The 21,981-nt window shown below is 38.6% G+C and overlaps 1 protein-coding gene across 1 annotated transcript in view; it reads left to right on the forward strand.

Annotated features, from left to right (window-relative positions):
* Positions 1-683: 683 nt before the first annotated feature.
* The window catches only part of LOC131438012 (uncharacterized), a 37,387-nt gene continuing 16,089 nt past the window's right edge, over positions 684-21,981 (forward strand). Inside the window, exon 1 of the mRNA XM_058607768.1 lies at positions 684-997. Within this exon, the coding sequence (XP_058463751.1) occupies positions 965-997 (33 nt within the window). The 5' untranslated portion in view covers positions 684-964. The remainder of the gene's footprint in view (positions 998-21,981) is intronic.

Consider the following 21,981-nt stretch of genomic DNA (forward strand, 5'->3'; position numbering starts at 1 on the left):
GGGAACGTGCCATTTGAGCCAATTTGTTCTGATTCCTGATTCCTGACATCCGAAATCATTAATCAATATGACTTTGACTAGAATTATGTTTTATAATTATAACGGATAGTGTTATAAACCATTTGACTCTAAAACTATTTCTATTGCTAATTTCTATATCTTTAATCTGATATTTGAGAAATTCTGTGAGAGATATATAATGTAACCATGCGAAAATAACGCCAGTGTCTAGAAAAAATAATCAAACGCATAAATAAATCAAGTACAGAATATCTAAATTTACAAAACTGCACCTCAAACCGAAGCATTTGGTATTTCAACGATAAGTCAATGAACGAAGGATGCCCCTTTACTTTTTCGAAACGTGATTCACCCACGGAAATCTGAAATCATCACGTTGAGATTTATTCAAACATCTTCAATATTAAAATTTTGTCAACACACGGACATCCTTCTGCGATTCATTACACCGCCTTTAGGTTTCATTGCTCAGCAACGCCAGTTTAATTTATGTAATAGAGTATTAACGCGGTATGCAACTTCCCTGCTGCTGATAACCGCGGAAAGAACCTTATCTGGAAATATCATTATCTATGCTTCATTTGCCGGTGAAAGGACAGTAGTGCAAAAATATAAAAGGTGATGCATAAGCTCTCCTATTAATCATTGCGATACAACCAGTGTTGAAGTGACGACAATAAGCTCGTGACAAAAAAACGGTTTGAAATTAATAGCAACGATGGAAGAGCAAAGTTTGTGATCGATATTTTTCATTGCTTAAGTTTAGTTTACTTTTCGTTTGTAATTAATTTGTGACTGTATGGTGTGAATCGCGTTTGCGATAGTAGAGAAGAAGACCAATCTCAGAACCTCGTCATTGGAGGCATACTGCTTCCATCTTTTTGCGCACTAATTGGCATTTGCCACAACTAACCAGTACAAACTAATTAGGAGATTTAAAAGAATGACGTACACAATGGATAAAATATTAAATTTCGTAAGTATTAAGTATTAAGTGTATGTACAGTTGTTACTATGGGATGGTTGGATAATACTTTTTTTCTCGATATTGTATGATATTGAGAGATTACATTTTAAGGTATTGGAAAATTTAATCGAATATTGTGTGGAAAAAAAATTAGAAACCGGCAGACGTTTTTGTTTCACAAATCGATTATTGGTTGATTTTGAAACAATATACAGAAGATCATTATAGCATATTCGTGCAACAACAGGATTTCACGAAATCTTGACAAGAAAAACTTAAATTACAATCGACTTTTCCACAATCTACAACCGACTTTATTCGTTGGATAAATAAAATAAAACTTACTGTTCTTTACGTTTCGTCTTAGACTCGTCAGTGCAGAGCAGTTCGAACTGAACTGCCTATTGCAAACTTAAACAGTTCAACTTGAACCGCTAAGCAGACGTAAAGTTAATGCTATTTGCAAAACACTTATATATTTGGTACCGGAGTACCACGTCTTTCTTGACGTGCCGAACGAAAATGTTGTTTTCGGCTTATTCTGGTCGATGCAGGTCGATAAAATAAAATAAAACTACTTTATATTGCTTCACATTTTCGTCGACACGCTAGTTTTGAACTGCATTACATATTAAATAACATGTAAATATGTATATATTTTTTCCTTTAAGTAAAAACTTGTTAAATTGTCTTCAATGTGAAATAAGTTATGCCGTTTTTCATTGAAAAACACTGGTGGCGTTGATTGCTCTGGTTTAGCACTTTCGAGCAGAAGTGCAATTTTTCTTGACGTTGTTTTACTATCATTTCTGTTCGAAAGTGCAAAACAAGAGCAATCCGCGCCACCAGTGTTTTACCTTTTTTTATAAATATAAAAAATAGGTATAGAATTCGCTCAAACTTTCGAAAAATTTTCCGAGATCCGGAGGGCCGAATGTCATATATCAATCGATTCAGCTCGACGAACTGAGCAAATGTCCGTGTGTGTGTGTGTCTGTATGTGTGTTGTCAACTAAGAGGTCGAGATCTCAGAGATGGCTGGACCGATTTTGATCAAACTGGTCGCAAATAAAAGGTCTCCCCGTCACCCAGAACGCTATTGAATGGTTTTGAGATCGGTTGTTTACTTTTTGAGTTATACAAAGTTTTATGTCAATTTTTTTTTGTTTTTTGACAGTATCTGTCACAATTGACCTTGAAAACAAAATATATTTTCAGACTTAGATTCCGCACGGTAATGCCTATCCAACAAGCCATAGATTGTCAGAATCCGTCCATTTTTAACGGAGATATCGAAATTTTTGTGTAAGCTACTTTTTTCCCTATTCCATCAGTAGAACTTTTGAGCGCTGTCTGGCCAAGACATGCTTGGGAGTAACATAAAACGCGATTTTTTATACTGTTACCTACGTTTGTTTCTAAGTACCCAAAAGACTGTGTACAGCATGATATTTTGCCTCGGACCGATTTTAGCACGGTTCATTTTTGGCAACATAATCATTCGAATATGCCATATGTAAACCAGATAATGGCAGAATTTTCGAGTTGAAAGCAATTCCATAATTATATTGATTTAAACTACTTACAGCAATAAATGCTGGAAGAACATTACAGCCATATACCATTCGAATCAGTTCGTCGAGATCAGCACATGCGTGTGACAAATAATTTCACTCAGTTTTTTTCGGTTTTCTCCCAAACAAGGTTCCTGAATTATGTTTGGTTCCGACCTCGGGTTCCGGAACTACAGGATGATATGTGAAACGAAATTAAAACTGTGTAACTCATTTTTATCGTAGAATCGATCTAAGATTCAAATGAAATCTAAGAATCATCTAAGATTCAAATGAAAAGTTTTAAGATTCTATAAAACATCTTGTTTTTCAGTCAGATCCAACTTCCGGTTTCAGAGATACAGGGTGATTAGTATAAAAATGTCTATTTCACATAAATTAATCAGGTTTATCGGGTTAGCAGATTTGGATAGTCGATAACCAAATAAACTTATTTCATTTTTGGTTGTATTTAGTTTTCGTTTCGGAAGGCACCCAAAAATTTAATTCGCACTGCGATTCCTCGAAGATGTTTAACATTTTGAAACAAATGTAAACTATACAGCTACTCAGGTGAATTTGTCTGACTTCGGTTACACCGATTTTCGAATTTCGGTTCCAGTATCAAATCGTTTGTCAAAGCTCAATCGTTTTCTCAAAAAAGCCAAATCGAATTTCAGAAACAAAAGTTCAAATTAAAATAAATCTATTTTTATCCAATTCTGACTTCCAATCCTGGAATTGTAGGATGATGAATTTTTAAAATTCAAAGCGATATAAAAGATGACAATCCCGAAAAGCTTTAAAGTTGGACTCAGAACTATTGCAATTTATTCGTCACATGGCCATACGAATCGGTTTGGGTTATGCTGGTTCCTCAATACCGGCTCTGGAAGTACCTTAAATTACCCTAAACTCTAAAGTGGAAATTACTTCGACATATCATGGAACGTTTAATCGATTGTTACACTTTTAGATTCAAATTCGATCGGATTTGCAGTTTGGACATTACAGAGTTCACGGACATTACGGACATTAGAATAATCTCATGAAAACTGAAACACTGAAGAATATTCATGCAAAAAACACATGCGGATTGATAAAAAAAGGTATCATCTCACTGCTAGGTGGATTAAGTACGTTTTTCAATGAAAAACGGCATTAAGTTGAGTCTATAATTTCCTCTATAAAATGAAATATAATCTGAATATAAAGAACCGCTATATATATATATATATATATATATATATATATATATATATATATATATATATATATATATATATATATATATATATATATATATATATATATATATATATATATATATATATATATATATATATATATATATATATATATATATATATATATATATATATATATATATATATATATATAAACATATATATTGGATTTTTAATAACGTGTTATGAATTCCTTGTTTCTTTTCATCAGCTTTGCTCGGTTATTTTAAATCTATTGACTACTGTCTACTGAGCTCATTTACAAGGACAGATGATTTTCAGCCGTACAATAATATTACAAAAGATTTCCAAAAAAACTCACAAGACTCACACAGTGACTATTTGACTGCATTACTGTCATCCATCGTGTGTCGTCACATTTTCCCATCCGTTGACCGAATTCAGACTGAGAATTGAAGCTGAATCGATTTATGAATCAATATTGATTCCACGCGTTTTTTTGTTTATTGACCTATCAGTTCCATACATAGTAATAATAACTTTATTCTTAAACAAATTTCGTTAATAAATAGTTGACTTTAACCATCGATTTATCAATAGATGAGCAAACATCTCGTTTTAATGAACAACTGAATCTGATTTCTAACTATATTACTGTTCGAACAACACTCAAATAAAACCTCCAGGTGAAATGTATATTCAGTTTCCATGTGTGTAAAAACATAAGAGATAGGCTTTCCGGGTATATATTTTTTATTCCTATATTCTGAAAATGAATTGTTAATTCAACATATTTCCATTTTTTTTAATTTTAACACATTCAACACCAATCGTTGCTAAAGCTTCACAATGCACAACATAAATCCGCCCTAATAAATTCAACAATTTGCTTCGTAACCCCATCCCAACATTTTCGGTAGGTGTCCTGCTAACATGCAGATGTATTTTTACAGATCAATTCATATTGTACCGATTGCTACTGCTGCCAGGCTATAGCGAATATCAGACAAATCCGAACGCAATTTTTCGGATGCAGTATCGACATTTGCAGTTGGGTCGGGAGCGAAGCTATTATTTTCTGAGCTAATTCTCTTGGCATGTGTGAGGGATGATCGACCGTGGACCGTGAACATTTCTGATTTTCCAATTGATTAAAAGTGCAACCCATTTTTGTTACTCAGCAAAATCGAACAAACGAGAGAACGGCTCATGGAATGATGTGCTGAGTCGAAAATAATTTAGTTAAAGTGGTTAGAATGAAAAAATTGCTATCATAGGGGAAACAAATCAGTTTCCGGAACACAGAAGTCACGTTTCTCTGAAACCACGTATTACAATTAGGTAACATTGCCTGACGAATTCTACCATATAACAATTTCGGGAGTAATCAACAAATAATTAAAAATAATTTTACAGATGCAAATCATTCAATTCGTCATACCCAAACTTTTTTTTATAGTTAAACGGCCATGTTAAGCTTAAGCGCATATGAGCCGAAATAAAAAATTCTATGAATAAAAACAACAATAAGCATATTTTTACGGTTCAATGGATTTATCGACAGTGAAGACATATCATACTGTATAAACGAGTGATAATGAAGCGACTAACCATGAGTCGATTAAGGAAATAACACGTTTTGTGTGGACGTTAGTGCTAGAATATTCTCCCAATTAAATTTAGTTTGGCAAGAAAAACTTTTGATATATTGTTAATTTTTGATGAAGGATAAATTCATAGCTCAGAATTTCGTTCACCGGCTGAAGCTATAAGAACTGAAATATTTTTGCCTTTCTCTATAGGTATAGGTATTAGAATTGCGGGAAAAACGGTTATCGAACGGAGCCTCGAAGACCCATAGTGTTATATACCAATCGACTCAGCTCGACGAGATCGGAAAATATGTGTGTGTGTGTGTGTGTAAGTGCATCTTTTAATTAATTTTTTAACGCGCAATTTTCTCAGAGATGGCTTAACCGATTTCAGCAAGCTTAGGCTCGTTTGAAAGCTAGTATTGAGCCATTGATCAAGTTCAAAGATCAAATGGCTGTGACTTTTGGCTCCGGAGATATAATGGTATAAGTGACGTAACCGACAAAACACTTTGTTTTTTACCGATCTAATATATACTAATATTCTAATACCAAATCTAATAAGTTACCAAACCTAAAAAAATTTGGAACGGTTACTTTGAGCAGTCACAGCTCTGCTGTTTCTTGACCAATTTCGATCAATTTTACACCCTCGAACTTGTGAAGGTGTAAAACTATGATATATAATTTTGTAAAAATATGATATATAAGTTATTTTCACACATCATTCGGTTACTAGTGATGCCAGCTACAATATTTGCCCAGCTATCATTTTTGCACTATCAAAAGAAAACCTTAAAAATCAGTGAATTTATTAGATATTGTTTAAATTTTTTCACATGTTTTTATATAAATCAAAAATTAAAGCGATGACAAGTACATTTTTCTGCTTCAAAATATTGGAATCATTGCCAGAAACAATGTATTGATAAACAAAATTATATATCTGTTCAAAGAATCTAATAAAATATAGTACCAATTCAGAGAATGTCTATTATTGAAAAAAAATTGCCAAATTTTTGTCAGAAATTATCTAAGTCTCTATGAAATAGATGAAAACAGCACTGATTGCAAACGATAAATAATTACTTTTAGAGTTCAGATATGTTCACCAAAATTCTTGAGATATTCAGTGAAATCGAATTTGCAGTTTTTCGTTTTTGTCGAAATCGATTTCTAACAAAAATAATAAAAAAAATTATGTGTCATAAAATTTCAAAGTTTTAACTTGATTTAGTTCGGCAAAATTTATCCAATAATAGAAATTCTCTGTATTTATACCAAATCTCTTGAGATTCTTTGAACGGATATATAAAGTTCTTGAATCAAGTGCAGTTTTTCGTTCAACAAGTAGGAATGAAATTGAAGCTTTGAAATCTCATTTTCGTTTCCCTGGGGACGGGTATAACGTGATGGGTTAGTCGATGTCTTTCACGCAGTCCACCTGGGTTCGATTCCTAGCCCTGCATATAGGGTCCAGAAAGGGCTAATTCTACTGCAATCGAATGTAGATTAAAATCGAATAATCAAATATTTCGTCTAGACAGCCCTGCTAAGAGAAGTTTCTGAACAAAATAACAATAAGATTTAAATAGAACATATTTCATTACACTCAAATATATTTGGCATGGGTCAAATAGAAGAAGCAGCTCTTCAACAAAGAATTCCAAGAGAAAGTTTCTAGGACCGAGACGCATCAAAGATAAATATCAATCATAGGAACTAAATGTAGGAACCTACCCAATAAAAATACCATCACCATCACAACATACATGTCCATTATACTATTAAGAGCAGTTCTTTTGTACTTTTTGTTGTTTCAATTTCAGATTTGTTCATGATAAAGAATTTAAAAAATCAGGTAAAGGTTTTTTTTTAAACATCAAACTTCATATGTTTAATAGCATAAGCAAAACTGTTTCCGGTCTTTCAATTTTGACGTTTTCACATTGTGCTTTATAACAACACTACTAGTGCAGAAATCAAGCAATCAACCTTTAAATTATTACAACTGCATATATCACCTTTTGTGGGTCTATGTCAGCTTTACAGTAGCATGTAGGGCTGATGAAACTTTAATGGCAGTTCCATATTCGTTTAAAAACAATTGATGCTTATTGGATACTTGGATATACTATAAAAATTGAATTGAATGATGAATGAAAGGTTTTTACACATTTTTTTTCGTTATATAAGTGAATCGTACGAGGCTGTGCTCATGCACCAAACTTCCGCTTGAAACCTGCTGCTGTTGCTGTCTTCTGTGCTTCGCTGTGTTGCTGTTGTTCTCCAGAGACCGATATCTGTTCTGGCGGCTAGCGTCAATTGCTGTGTCGACCATGTTCCATGTGCTTTCCTCGCGACACATCTTTTCAACGACGTTGTCCACTCGTACGTTGTGCATTTCCCTACGTACTTCCTCGAATCTAGGGCATTCGAATAGCACGTGTTCTGGTGTCTCATCGACGTTATCGCACTCCGGGCACCACGGTGATGTTGCGTGCCCGAACCGATGTAAGTACTACCTGAAGCAGCCGTGGTCGGACAGTAGCTGCGTCAGGTGTCAAAAAGTTCGCCATACTTTCTATCTACCCACGTCGACATGTTTGGAATCAGCCTAAGCGACCTTCCTTTCTCCGTCTCATCCCACTTCTGCTGCCACCATCGAGGTGATTCTTACAATCTTCCTGGCGTTTCTGGTGTTTCTCTGCTGGTAGCACTCGTTATCCTCTGCCAGGGTGATGCAGATGGGGATCATCACGGCGATAACGCATACTACCTCCGAAGATATTGTTCTATACGAACTTGAGGCTCGCATGGCCATCAACCGGAACGCACTGTTTTGCTTTTCACGATTCCGCTTTGTCTCCAGCGCCGCACTCCAAGCAGGTACCCCATACCGCAGTATCGATGAGTAGACACTAGCTATCAGGCGTCTTGTGCTGCTTCTCGGACTGCCGACGTTTGGCTTAATCCTCGCTATTGCGTTCATTGCCTGTACCGACTTCACACAGACGTAGTCTACGTGGCTGTTAAAATTCAACCGATCATCACTCCCAGATGCTTCAGTGCATGCTTTGATGCTATCGTATGTCCTCTGACTTCTATTTCCATCCGCTGAACTGCCTTGTAAATGCTGACTAACAACACCTCCGTTTTATGATGAGCAATATGTAGCTTGACTCCGTTCATTCAGCTCTCGGTGACACCCATTGTCTCCGACATTGTTGCCTCCACTTCTTCGAGTGTCTCGCTAGCACCGTTAAGGCTACATCATCAGCAAATGCCACGATTTCCACTTTCCTGGGCAGCTGCAGTGTCAAGACGCCATCGTACATCACGTTCCAAATAAATGGACCGAGGATGGACCCTTGAGGAACGCCCACAATGACTCGCATTGACTTTTGCCCTTCGTTCGTCTCGTACACCAAGATTCTATTCTGGAAACAGCTCTTTAGGATCTGACACAGATAGTCGGGGACATACTGTGCAGCGCTGCGGCGATGACCTCCCAGCTGGCGCTGTTGAATCCGTCCTTCGGTGGCTTCCCTGGCTTTGACAGCAATACCAGATTCTGAATCTTGCACCTTTCTGGGAAGTTGCCTTCATCCAGGCATCTCTGCAGCACCGTCCTGAACATGTTCGGGTATACCAAGACTGCAGCTCTCAGCGCTACGTCTGGTATACCATCCGGGCCGGAAGCATTCTTCGATTTCAATCGCTTTGCCGCTTCTACAAGTTCGTCTTTGAACACTTGTCGATCATCGACGTTTGCTTGTGCTTCTTTCTCGTCATACGGTGTTGGCGGCCATTAAGTCGGGTCGTGCTTCGGAAAGAGACCTTCTACGATTACCTTCAGCTTGTTCAGACTCATTTCAGCAGGCCCCTTGATCGTTGCCATGACGACTCGGTACGCATACCCCAGGGATTAGCATCTGCTTCTCGGCGCAGCTCCTTGTAGCAATTCGATTTGCTATGCTTGATCTCGCATCTAAAAGCAGCCCTAGCTTCCCGAAACGCCACCAAACGCTCATCTCTGTCTGGCTCATTCTTTCTGAAACCGTCTCCTAGCTCTGAGACAAGCAGCGCGTAAGCTGGACGTCGTCTTTTCTTTGGCTCCAGTTTTCGCGGCATTGTAGCGTCACAATCTGTAACCATCCTTCTTGTTAGCTCACCCGCATCAGTGTTCTCTGATCCGCTATCCGGCCGAAGTGCCTCAACGGAGAGATCCTCGTCGAAGGTGTTCGTTTTCCATATTCGCTTACCAGTCATGCTTCTCCGATTCACCACAGGGTTCTGTTTCCCGATGCAATATCTAATCGCCTGATGATCACTATGAATATAGTCCTCGTCAACTCGCCAGTTCATGTTCGCCGTCAGTAAAGGACTACACGTCGATAACAGACTCCCTCCCATCTTTTCGAAATGTACTAACGGAGCCTTCATTACACAAACGTACATCTAGCTTCGCTAGGGCTTCCTGTAAGATATATCCTCTTGTGTTGGTAAATCTACTGCCCCACTCTATAGCCCAGGCATTGAAGTCACCTCCGATGATTACCGGCTTTCGTCCGGTCAAACTGTCGGTTAACTGGTCCAGCATCTGGTTGAACTGCTCCTTTGTCCACCTAGGGGGTGTGTAACAACTGCATACGAAGACGCCGTTGATTTTTGCAACCACGAAGCCTTCAGAACTCTCTACCATTTTTTGAATCGGGAAACTGCCCATAACCTGTATCGCAGCCGCACCCGTCCTATCCATCACCTAGTTGTCATTGTCAGGGGGAACTTGATACGGCTCTGAGATAATCGCGACATCACACTTAGTTTCCGTCGTTGACTGCCACAACAATTGTGCGGTGTCGCAATGATTCATGTTTATCTAGGTAATCTCCATTGTTATTGGTTTGCGATCGCCCTCTTGTAAGCAGGGCATCTGAAACCACCTGTCTGGTGGTGGTTCCCGTTCTCTGGAGTGCAAAGCATGCACTTTAGTTCCTGCGTGCAGTATCTCGCAACATGACCCGTCTCCCCGCATTTCCAAACCATTTTGGATCTGTCCGGGACTTTACAAGCCCCTGCCCGATGACCAAAGGTAAAACATTTAAAGCATCTCTCCGCTTGCCTATTTATTTGCGGAGCGGCATTCAATGTGCATTTCGACCATCCAACCGTTACTTTGCAACCTCCAGTGTCTTGTTAGCAGCGCTAACTGGCAGGCGAATCATCGCTGTCTGTGTGCCTCTGAACGACTTCCTCAACCGGATCACCATTTGCATCTCGCCGAGGTTGCACTGCGCTTTTAGTGCACCAGCCAGCTCATCCACCGTTGTGACCTCGTCCAAGTCCCTGCACATAATCGCTGTTTCCGGGCTTAGAGGGCTTTCACTTCAGTCTCCTTTCCCAACGCTTTAGCCATACGCTCCTGCATTGTCGAGCTGTCGACCGTAGGATCTACCTTCAACTCGAAAAGCATTTCTCCTTTTTGGGTACGTCTCACTTTCACGACGTTCTCGCCCAATCCCTCAGCTCAAAATCCTCTCTGACCTTCTGAAGCACCGTGTACGTCATAGCGACGTTAGTCTCGACCAGTACGGCATCCCCCTTTGGTATCTTCTGTCGAGGCGGAGGCTTTTCTTCCCTCTTCTGCTTTGTGTTTCTCATCTTATTCTGCTGTCGCTGATTCGCTTACCTAACTATGGGGCGCCTTTTCAAAATTAGCCATATGGTAGAATGGGCAGAACTTAATCGTGAATATCTCGACTTGTATTAATGGCAGCAACATAATTCTTTCACTATTTCATCAAAAATATGATCAGGAATTTAGGATAATATTTTGAACATTGTGAGATAACCACAAACAACTCAAAAATTAAGTTTCCTCAAAATTTGAAAACAACGTCGACGATTTTGAGGTAGTCAGCCACAAATCTTCAACTGAAAGTTATAAAAGGGGAGCCATGGTCGAAAATCTATCATTTCTTCTTATGCGTTGGATGAAAGCAGACGTCGGGGCGAGAAGACGCATTCAAACAGCGGCATCGGAGAGCGCACCTTCTGCGTGGTTAAAAACGCTCAGGTCGTAGTTCTCATTTGCCTTCCGGTCGTCAAGATTAGAAGACGCATTACATCAGTTTCGCATCATTTGGCACTGCGAGCGGATGTGTCGGTTTGTACGCAAAGCTAGTTTCACTTCAAGCAAGAACGATCGCTTCAGCTGCTGATGGTTTGCATTGGAGAGAAAAAAAACAAGAAACAAAAAGTGGACCACATTATATAAAATCAGCCGTTCTAATGGCTCTAAATGTTATCTTTAGAACTATTAGGATTATTTCTGTGCAAATCGAAGGTAGAAATCATCAGTTTAGTGAAAATCCAAAATAATTTGATTTGCTACGTGCACTTTTCGCTGTGCAAAAATCGTTCGAAAAAAATATTCCAAACTTTGCTAAATATCGTAGAGAATTCCACAATTTGGTCCTTCTGAAAGGCAGAAATGAATCCTGTACAGCATCTTGATCGGGTTGGCGGTTCAGTGCATAGGACGCTGGTCTTACAAGCCAGTTGTCGTATGTTCGAGCCCCGACCTGGAAGGGTTCTTAGTGTCAGTAGGATCCATAGTCCTAGCCATGCAATGATTCTGTACACTAAGAATCGGCTGTAAAGACTGTTGAAACAGAAAGGCCTAATTCCACAAAAGGAATGTAATGCCAGGACTTTGCTTTACAGCATCTTGATAGTTTCTTTCAATGAAATATGCAAATCCGAAATGAGATAATCGACGTCAAAAATCTTTGAAAATTTTAGTAATGAAAAGGGGGAAAGTTTCGCAATTCACACAATCGATTAACTATCAATTCGAATTTGAAAGTGTAAAGAAATCGTGTCAGTTTTATTCGTATTCACGACATCCAGTTATGTCTCTGACATTACACACCCGTACTTTTTTTTTCTTTCGACTTACAAGGTCACGCCATCCTTCTTCCCATGAACTAGCGCCTGTTCCTGCAGCGGCAGCCTCGTTCGATTCTTCCTCCTGTGAAGTGTCACCTGTTCCTGCAGCGGCAACCTCACCCAACTACTTTTTGGGTCCACCTGGTCTCTCATCACCTGGCGAGGTTCTTGTCCTCATGGAGTCATAGAAACTGATCTCCTCAGTATCTCATTAACCTGCATCATAGGGTTTACCATCGCTGCACTGGTGGCTCTCTGTTCCGAAGAGGTTAGTGCGGAGGTAGCCTTAGCCGACGCCAAAGCGCACTCTGCCGCCTCAGCTTTCGGTGCTGCCGTTCCGAGATCATTCTCGGTCAATACTACCGCCTTGCGGATCCTTTGGACCATCATCTTGATCTCCTTATGGACATTGCTCTTCGCGTATATGAAGTTATGGAGTTGCTCCACCTACCCCTTAACCAATGATATTTTTGGCTTCTGTGGGATTTTGTTCAACCCGCTCTGCCATGTACGATGCGTCTGCTGCTGTTGTTGTTTCTGCAGCTGCTGTTGTTGTTTCTGCAGCTGCTTTTGTTCTTGCTGCTGCTATTGTTCTTGTTGCTTCTGTTGCTCTGTATGCTGCTGTTGCAGATGAGGCTCCTGTTCGTGCAGCTCCTGAGCTTCTTGATTATGCTAAGGTGGCGACCTCAACATTCGCCGCTCCTACTCCGGTCTGGGTTATCTTCTCTTCCATTCTTCTGGCTCTCCCCTTCGGGCCGCTATCTCCACCCATCGAACATAGTCACCATTTGTAATCCCATGGTTATCTTTGCATGCAGTGGGGCCATGATAGGGTTGACGCGGCCCCTCATGAGGACCGCGTTCAGAACCGAATCGGTGTAAGTTGGGAATGCTGCATCCGAGCCTAGTACTCAATAAGTATGATAGACGGGTATCGAACGTATCCGAAGACCTGCCAAGGTTTTACCGGGACGGAGGCAGTCGCACTGTAAGCCTACTCGCCATTTCAAGTCGGTATCACCTTTGCTTACTTAAGGAGCAGAACAGTACGGCTGTCGGCCCAAAAACGCCATCCTATCCATGATCCGTATTATGTCCATCTTTGTACGCCATAACCAGTATGCCATAATCAAGATATTACTAGTATCTATCCTGCTGGGCTTGTGTGCTTTGAGCGGTGCACGGTCGTTTTGATAGGGCCTGGTTGCGGACACATGTAGCTTTTTATATAGGTTCGACAGATCCCGTCGTAAAACCCCACCACATCCTAGCCAGGCCCCTTACTCGCAGTGGCCATGGGGAGGGGTCGTTAAGCCCTTGGATTAGTCCCTGCTGCCCGTGTGTGTGTGTATTTTTATATGTATTTAACAAAAATATGCACCTCACGGAGATAGCTGAACCGATTTCCACAAACCAAAATTCAATGGAAAGGCCTCATGGTCCCATAGCCTGCTATTGAATTTCATCCCGATCCGACTTCCGGTTCCGGAGATATATTATGATATGCACCAAAAAAATGTAAAAATATGCACTCACTTTTTTCAGAAATGGCTGAACCGCTTTTCACAAACTATGATTCAAATAAAAGGTCTTATGGTCCCATAGCCTGCTATTGAATTTCATTTGGATCTGCTTTCCGGTTCCGGAGTTACATGGTAATATGTGAAAATAAGAAACAACTCAACCGATTTGCACAACCTAAGATTCAAATGAAAGGTCTTATATTTCCTAAAAATTTCTAGAACACTTTATTCAGATCAAACTTCCGGTTCCGGAACTAAAGCGTGATAAGTGGAAAATTACCAATTCCATTAGTATTTTTTCACAAACGATGGTCAAAAACAGGTACAAATCCCATAAAACTGTCTGATAAATTCTTCTAGTTTGGAGAGCTTGTTAGTTTGTGGACGTAAAAGCTTAATTCGACCCTATTGGTCCCCCTTTTCCTGTTCCGGAAACACTGAAAGTGGTGCAGAAAAACATTCAAAATATAGCTCACTTCGATTTTTCTGCGATGCTTGAGCCGATTTTCACATGTCTTGATTTGAATTAAAACTAATATTATATTCAAAGCTACTGTGAAATTTCATCCGGATCCGACTTCCGGTTCTGCAGCTACAGAGCGATGAGTGTCAGTGCGTGCTTTGTTCTATTCCGTACACGCTATAAAGAAATCGAAACGGTTACGGATGTCTGCTACTAGTGTGTAATATTGATAAAAGACGGTGCTGCGGTTGATAAAAATTATAGCTATTTTATGATCAGTACGGCCGAAAGAATAAACGAATGTCAATGAATTCAAATTTATTTGAAAAATTATGAAATTTTCACATCCGGTAGTGCAGTAATACCGGCCGGTGGTGTAATGATGTCAATAATAATAATAAAAGTAATAATCCTACTACATGTTTTATGATGCTGATTCATACTGTTTAGCTTGACTTACATATGCAGAAGTAACAGAAACGCAGGTTCGCTTCGTTTGTTCGATTTCGTTCAATAGATTTAATCGAAATAGAGCATGAGATAGTAAGTCTAGGTTTAACTAGGTTCCTGTTCCAATTTTTAGGTCATATTTGTTGCTGGCAACTTCGGCTATTCCGGTCATCTGAATCCGGTTTCGGATGAATTGGATATGGTGATTAAAAACTGCAAAAAGGATCTCACTCACTTTTCTACAAGATGGCCAAATCGATTTTCACAAACTTATAGGTTCAAAGAAAAAGTCTTACAGTTTCATACGGAATTCCTAAATTTGTAATGGATACTACTTCTGGTTCCGAAACTACAGGGTAAACAGGATATGTAGAGTTTGTTAGATTAACTCCGACCAAACTTTCCTATTTCTGTTCAATGAACAGTTGTTTTTTTTTACGGATTACACAGTAATATTTATTATGTTATGAGTAATATGAGAAAGGCATCATTACACCATTAAGGGTAAAACAGGTTTTTCCATAAAAACGTTTATTACTCAGCGCAATTTACATAAGTTTTTCTTCGCCGTAGCATCACTTTTACATAGAATCCTAATCCTAATATAATTCTAATATAGTCACAACGATTTGAATTTAATAAATCATGTTCCTCTTATTTTTTTAAATATTATATTATTCGAACCAAACGATTAACTGCTATAAATTATGAAATAAGCTGAAATTTTTATACATTTTGTTGATAATTTCAAAAAAAATCGAGTTTGTTTGTATCAGCACAACATTTTTATTTAAATTCAGCTATTGTATGAGCTAATGGACGTTGTAAGAGTCAGAACTAAGTCTTAAAAGGGTCAATTATTATATTTTTAGCAAATCTTGTTGATCAATTGATTTCGTATTCTGCGTAATTTTTCAAACTATTGAAAAGATTTGCAGTTGGTCTGCCAGCAGATATCCATGAAACTCGGAAATTTTATCAAAACGATTTTGACAAGGGAAGATTACTTAGACATTGATATGTTTTTGCAACTACTGAAAAGTCAAAATGAACAGGCAAATAGTCTGAGGGAAGTTGTAGATATATTACGAAAATATAAATGGATGAGAAGGCTTGTTCCAGAGTTTGTGCGTTTCGTTCATCTATTTGTTGCAGTACCAGGATCATCTTGTTCTGTTTTTTCGGTTCTTTGTATGTTAAAAACGTACTCAGGATCAGTGCGGTAAAATTTCATTTTCAATCGAATAATATAAGATGAAAATGAAATTTATGGCCGCCGACCGTCAGCATATCCCTACTAATTCATTTGACTTTTACTGCCATTTTCAAGTGAAGCTCCCAGGATTCTTCGTCAGTTGAATAATCGTACATAGTCATTTGAAGTTTTATTTGCCCCGTTTCAAGCGCCAAGTAGTCTACCTGCTTCATTGCCTTCGCTCTTGGTAGTAAGTAAGTTCGAACGAATAGAATTATAAATGGAGTAAAGTATTAAAAATGAAAACTGAAGGAGGAAACAATTAATTTATGTGTATTCTGTGATTGATATTTCAGCTAACTGGTTTGTCTTTCATCTATTTACTAGAACCAATTAGAATGTTTACATGAACCTCATTTGAAGGCCGCTCTCACACTATTGAAAGAGATATTTTGTTACTTCAAGAGATCAACTGACGGTGGTTAAACTGAGCATCGATTGAAGATAAATTATTGATGAACTGAATGCTGTCCGTTCGGGTCGTCAGCAAACATTGTGTGTGTCAGAGAGTGAAGTTGACATCAGCAGAGAGATCGTCAATGTGTTCCACATTCAGTTTCAATTGAATTGAATGAAGTTTTACTGCACTGCTCAGGATAAACAATAACAACTCAATACCGTTGCTATCGTTGGACGCCTTTGTTTTGCGAAATGCAGAGCGTAGCTCTGAGTTTGCATTGTGCAAATGATTTTTTGTACATATCTTGATGATCTTTTACACCCTGTAATGAATCAATGACTACTTGTTTATTCCTTTCAATTCATGAACAATAGAAACACAGTCCACAACATTTTTAAGAGGGCAAAATACCCACTCAGATATAGAATGATTTGCCGGGTCTGTATATGTTATTCGCATTCTTTGGGAAATATTTTGGAAGGAAATTGATTTTTTTTATTAATTGACGTTGAACCAATGAACAACTGCTTCTTCGACAAGGAACCAGAACGATGTTTTCAATGTGAGTAAACACATCATTCAAAAAAAGTATCGAGCATAATCTACGTAATAATGTCGATCATAGCGTGAAAAATGGCATCATTAGTAGTAGATGCACGCAAAAATAATTTTATTGCATAACGATCGTCCTTATGTTGTTAAACCTGTCAAAATCTTTTTAAGAACACAGAACTTATCCGTCCCAGATATTTTCCCATATATTTCCGTGTGATCTTTAATTTTTTCAAATCTGGATGATAAACAGTAAAACAGTTTGAATAGTAACAAAAGTTTTTAATCGTAAAAGTATTCAAACTCTGTATCCGAAGGCGAGCGAAAGTAGTAGCTAACGAGGGGCTATACTTAGAATGATACCTTGAAGCTGTACCGCAAACCAATTCATACGTCAATTCCATGAAACCATTTGGCTTATAATTATTAACGGATGGAGAACGATGTGGTGCTTCAATAGACTGTTATCAAATAATTGCCCTAATCAAAAGCAATATCTTCCACAGCTAGTAGATAGTTAGCGGTCGAATAACCGCCATAATCACGTAGTAAAGCGCCCGCAGTATACAAACAAAATTTCACGCATTAAAAGGTCATTGTTATGCTCACCAGGCGCTACTGATCATTTTCGAAAGCAATGATGCGTTTGAGGAAACATACCGCATTGCTTTTATATATGAAAATTGCGAGGCGAACAGACTTTTTCCCCCCATTCTTCGTGAATTTTCTTTAAATTATGAGTGTGCTTCGGGCTCATTTTGACATGCCGTGATCAGGATAATATCGAGAGAAACAAAAAATAGATGGAGAAATAATACGACGCCCATTCGGTACTAAAGTGAAATTCTATCACAAAAGGTTACCTTTTAATTATATTGACCTAACTAATTCAGCTACCAACGATAACGATTCCGAAGTTTATTTGAATCGATGTACTGAGGCTGCAGAATGTGGGTAGGTGGCGAAGTTTGAACTTCCGCACGATCGTCGTCAATTTACCGTGATGATTGTTGGGAGGATGATACCCCACTAACTGCATATTCGATAAAATTTGCGTCGGCGATTGCGTTATCGCAGATACGACATTGCGATCACTCTAAATATCCTATGATTACCTAAGGCATTAGATTAGTATAGTTTCGAAAAACGGGTTTTGAATGATCACATCGAATGCGAATCATTTAAATTCATAATCAATACGTTTGAATTGAAATCATTTCTGCTCAATAGTTGCTTCCCGTAGGTACTAATAATTTAACATTCGTTCACATTACAAAACCGTGAAACTAATGTTTATGGACATACACTTGAACGCCTGGCTTTGTGCATTTTCAAAATTTCAAAACACTAAAGAGTAACGAAATTACTCCAGATTTGATTTCTTAATAACTTTTTCCCTGTTTGAGTATTGTCTCTAATTTTTTCTAATATTACGAAAACATTGTTTAAATAGTAAAAAGGCGGGTGGGTAATGTCGCAGACATAACTGGAGGACGTGAATACGAATAAAACTGACATGTTTCTTTCTCACTTCTGGATAAAGATAATCATTCGTATTAGATTGTGTATATTTATCAACTTTCATTGCTTCGCTTCCAGAATTTTAACGGTGCAATTTAACTAAAAATTCAGTTCTCTGCTACTGCTGGTTTACTGCTAGCCACGACGTCCGAATGCGAAGAAGAGCTACATTGATTCCACCTGAGCATTTGAGGTTTTTACCACCTCATTATTACTGATGTTGGTGGAAGAACCTCAGCACGATATCCAGTTCCGTCTAACGTACTAGAAAAAATGAGCAATTCTCGGTCAAGATTTACCTATTACACTCGGCCAGTAGAACATCGAAACTGATATGTGCCTGACTACCTCAAAACCGTCGTCCTGGTGCGAAAAAGGCAAGCAAACGTGATGAGTTTTCCTCGTTGTTACCAAAAGTTTGAGAAAACATAGATTTTGAGTTATTTATGGATATTTTACACTTTTGAAAATTTAATCACAAGTTCCTGATTATATTTCTGATAGCATGAAGGAAAAATTATGTTGTTGCGTTAATTATAACAAAAGATATTCACGATCAAAAACTTATCACTCTCCTTGAGGGTAAATTTTGAAAAGGCACCCCATAGTAAAGTAAGTCGTATTCACGACAAAAAAATAAGCCCAAACACGAAACATAAAAATCAACCGAATCTATGAATAGATCCTATTGTACAGAGGGGTCTCGTATAACGCGGTACACCGGGGGCGTGAAAAGCGAATCCGCGATAAACGGGACCCAGAGCATATGGGATTTCGACTGATTGGGGCTGTGAACGATTAAATCGCTTCGGTCAACAGATAGAGCTATACAATCTTCGGCAAACTTGTTGTAGATACTTAGACCAACAATTTAGTGTAGTTTGATCGACAATTTGTGGAGAACTGCTCCGCCAGCGGCGCTTTGAAAAGAGCATGAAATAATTCATATGTTCACAATAGAAAAACAGTTTGAACATGAAATATCGCGAATATTTTACTTTCGGTGGTGTCGGTGTTTTCGGAAAGAATGTTCCGGAGGTCAAAACAGATCAAATGGTGTAATTGAAATTTCTCGCATGGCTGACTCTAGTGTGCAATTCAGTGTTCGAAATTCCTGCAACTCAAAATCATGTTGACTTATTAAGATGGTTTCTTCGAGAAGGTGTTTTAAGGTTCCAATACCTATTGAATGATTGATGAAACAGTTCTTATTGTATCTACAATGTGATCTTCTGTAACTGAATACCATACTTGTTTATGAGAGTGACCTTATCGATCAGTTTTTGAATAAGTATATGAAGGAGAGACAGATTTTAAACTGTTTTTCTAGGAGGCGTTAGTAAGTTACTAAAATATTAAGATGAATAAGCTATCGACATCTGAAATCTGAGGAACTTGATAGAGTGAAAACTCGAATTTCATACCTAATGTTTTGATTATTAATACAATTATATATAATGTTAAATACATAAAATGTGACATATATTGCTCATATAATTTCATTTTATTTTTTGTTTGAATTAAACCTTTTTTATTGAACAATAAAAAGACCAATGGAGCGGAAATTTCATAGTCACACTCTTCATCAGGCAGTAAATCTCTAAATTAAGGTTTTGTAACAAGTGCGGATAACCAATTCGAGATTGTAACAAAATCGCTACGTAAACGACCAAAGACATATTTCGGTGAACTGATAAAAAGTAAAAATCGATAAATTTATAACACTCCTGACAGCTGGAAAGTTTATAGGGATCACTGCAAGGGAAACTACGAAAAGCAAACCGAAGAAGTTTATTCTGAATGGCTTCGACGTGGTGGATGTCGAGTTAAAAATAAAGAGCCAAAAAGACAGTACCATTTGCAAGAATCGCAAAACAGTTCACAATATAGTGCCTATAGGCAATACATGTTTTTAAAGGTCTTGATACTAAATGTAATCCCTAGTTCTTCGAAAATTATGTATTTGATGTTATCCTCAAAATGAAGTTTTGTTTACAACCGGACTCTCAAATCCTCTACGGTCGAATTCCGTTTGAAAACATTCCGGGAAACGATATGGTCGAATACGACTGTTGAGCGTTTGCGATAGAAAGAATAGAATTCTATTCAGACCGCATCAATTGGAGAAAAAATCAAACTGTTCCTGCGGGAATTTGTTATTATCCAGATTTTTGAAAGGATTAATTAATTTAAAATCATTGGCTAATGTTAGTTTTAGGAATTGTTGTGGAAGGTTGAATTGATTTAAATATCAAATACTCATTGCCGTTTCAACCTTCCGAGCGAACGGACGTGATTTGGATTTACTGCGAAAGCATTGAAAACCAGTTGTGTGTGTGTGATAAAGTGGTCGGACGATCGAAACGATATTGTGTGATAGACAATAGTGCTTTTTCCTCTGAGAGGTTTTTTTCGCATTATATAATAGAACAGTGCCTTATTGTGAGCGGTGGATCGAAACGGTACCGTTAGCCGGTTATTGTTTCGGCGATCAAGGCCAAGTGTGCGGATTATAAACAAGCGGCCATTGTGTGAGGATTATAAATAAGTGTGCTTTTTCCTCTCGGAGGTTTTTTGCACATCATCAAAGCGGCGATACGCCGACCGACGAAGACCAGCTTGGTGTCCCCCGTTGGATCTTAAGTTAAGTACCGTTACTTCGATTATTCGTTTTTGACCATTATATTTCCCCCCGAATTACTTGTTTCTGCGCGGAAGTAGTTCCGCGACATGTCTAATTTAAGTCCTGGCCCCCCCGCTCCCGATGTTCAAATGGAGACTTCCCTTGTCTGTAAAATGTCCCGCATAAAGAGCTATCCTGATGGGCTCGCACTACCGGCCGGGCCTTACGCGGTCTATTTCCGGACCAAATCAAGAGAAAAAAATTTAAATATTTTAAAAATATCGCGAGACCTGTTTTCGCGATATAATACTATAAAAAGTATTGATAGAATACGGCCAGACAAGCTCAGGGTCCTGTTTACCAGCTCTAAACAGGCTAATGAGCTTGTTCAAAAGGATCCCTTTATGCAGGAGTACCGCGTCTACGTGCCCGCTCGCGAAGTAGAAATCGACGGTGTGGTCACCGATGCGAGTTTGACTTGCGAGGATATTCTTAAGTACGGGGCGGGTTGTTTTAAAGACCCCTCACTTAAGAATGTCAAGATACTGGATTGCAAGCGATTGCATTCAGTATCGATCGCAGGGGATGGAACAAAGTCTTATCCCCAATCAAACTCTTATCGTGTGACCTTCGCCGGCACTGCTTTGCCCAACTACATCCTCTTGGACCGGGTTCGTTTGCCTGTTCGTTTATTTGTACCCCGGATAATGAATTGTACCAATTGCAAACAACTGGGGCATACAGCTACCCATTGCAGCAATAAGCCACGTTGTGCTAACTGTGGGGAAGCTCATGCGGACGGCTCTTGCGGTAAGGATGCTGAAAAGTGTCTCTACTGTAAGGAGGGTCCACATGACCTCTCTGATTGTCCCGCTTACAAACTGCGAGGTGATCGAATG

Source organism: Malaya genurostris, chromosome 3, assembly GCF_030247185.1.
Source record: "Malaya genurostris strain Urasoe2022 chromosome 3, Malgen_1.1, whole genome shotgun sequence".
NCBI classification, from domain to species: Eukaryota; Metazoa; Arthropoda; class Insecta; order Diptera; family Culicidae; genus Malaya; species Malaya genurostris.